Here is a 1586-nt window from a genome sequence, read left to right on the forward strand (position 1 = left end):
ATGCAAGCCAGCGTTTTGGTCGCTTTACTAGCCTCAGCATTGCATTGCAGGCTCATGTTCATCTTGTGGTCAATGATGACCTCCAAGTCTCTTTCTCCCGTAGTGCTAGCCAATGTAACACTGCCGAGCCTATAAGGATGCTGCAGGTTTTTCCTCCCAGGGTGGAGAACCTTGCATTTTTCAGCATTAAACACCATCAGGTTCTCGTCCACCCATTTGCTGAGCCTGTCCAGGTCAGCCTGGATCACCTGCCTGTCATCTGGTGTGGATGCTTTGCCCCAAAGTTTGGTGTCATGGGCGAACTTGGCCAGTCCGCTTCTGACTCCAATGTCCAAATCATTAATGAAGATGTTGAAAAATATGGGTCCAAGGACAGAGCCTTGGGGGACCCCACTTGTCACAGGGCACCATGACGATTGATTTCTGTCAATTACCACACTCTGGGTCCAACCACAGAACCAATTTCCCAGACAGTGGATCGTGGTGGACCCAAGGCCACAATTGGCCAGTTTCACCAAGAGGTGATCATGGGATACCAGATTCAAGGCTTTTTTGAAGCCAAGATATATGACAGCAATCTCTTCTCCCTTGTCCAGGTGATAGGTCACCTGGTCATAAAAGGAAATGAGATTGTTCAAGCAAGACCTATCTGCAACCCATCATGAACATGTGGGAAGATATTTTTAACTGTTAAGAAGGCAGCCACAAGGTAATGATCAAAAAGGTATTGAGACAATTTCAGTGAAGAGCTGAGATATTGAATGTACTGGGAGTCTTATGTTCTCTGATGGCGAATCCAGGTTGTGGCTCATTGTATTTAACCATGAACATAGTTCATACCTAATTTGAGGTGGCAGGTGTTATAACAATTGGAAATAAGCATTCTGGCACTGGCAAAAACTAGAAAGATAAAGAGAAAGAAATGGAAGGTGCAAATTAGTGAAATTTGCATATCCAGAATAAGAGCACCATATTAAAAAATGAATTAGAATACCAGACGTTAACATCCTCTAATCTGAAAATTCACTAGCAAAACTTTTTCTTATTTTATAATCATATAACATAAATGTAAAATGTACTAACCACAATATACTTATCAGGTGGAATGAAACATGTTTTTGGAAAGGACGTTGGAGATGTTGCGGTGGGTGTTATAAGACTTATGCTTTTGGTTGTACTTTCTGGTGTTCTAACAGTAGTCCCTCGAGTTGAAGTTGTTGCTGAAGTAGTGACTGTGGTGGTTGACTTTGGAGTAATTGTTGCTGAAGTGATGTGGGGAGTTCTTGGAGGTATACTTGAAGTAATGGTTGGAGTTGATGGTGGAAGAGTTGTTGCTGAAGTGGTGGTGGCTGACTTGGAGGTAGTCGTGGCTGAAGTGGTGGTGGTGGAGGTTGGTGGAGGTGTACTTGCAGTAATGGTGGGAGTTGGTGTTGGAGGAGTTGTTGCTGAAGTGGTGGTGGCTGACTCTGAGGTAGTTGTGGCTGAAGTGGTAATGGCGGTGGGGATTGGTGGAGGCGTACTTGCAGTTATGGTGGTAGATGGTGTTGGAGGAGTTGATGAAGCTGTAGAAGAGCCACTTGTGAGAG

At 44.2% G+C, this 1586-nt stretch overlaps 1 protein-coding gene across 1 annotated transcript in view; it reads right to left on the reverse strand.

Moving 5' to 3' along the window:
- MUC2 (mucin 2, oligomeric mucus/gel-forming) overlaps positions 1-1586 on the reverse strand; it is a 122689-nt gene that overhangs the window by 37247 nt on the left and 83856 nt on the right. The window contains exon 33 of the mRNA XM_019519988.1: positions 1084-1576. Coding sequence (XP_019375533.1) covers positions 1084-1576 — 493 coding nt within the window. The remainder of the gene's footprint in view (positions 1-1083; positions 1577-1586) is intronic.

Source organism: Gavialis gangeticus, unplaced genomic scaffold (assembly GCF_001723915.1).
Source record: "Gavialis gangeticus isolate Ggan-Ray unplaced genomic scaffold, GavGan_comp1, whole genome shotgun sequence".
Classification (NCBI taxonomy): Eukaryota; Metazoa; Chordata; order Crocodylia; family Gavialidae; genus Gavialis; species Gavialis gangeticus.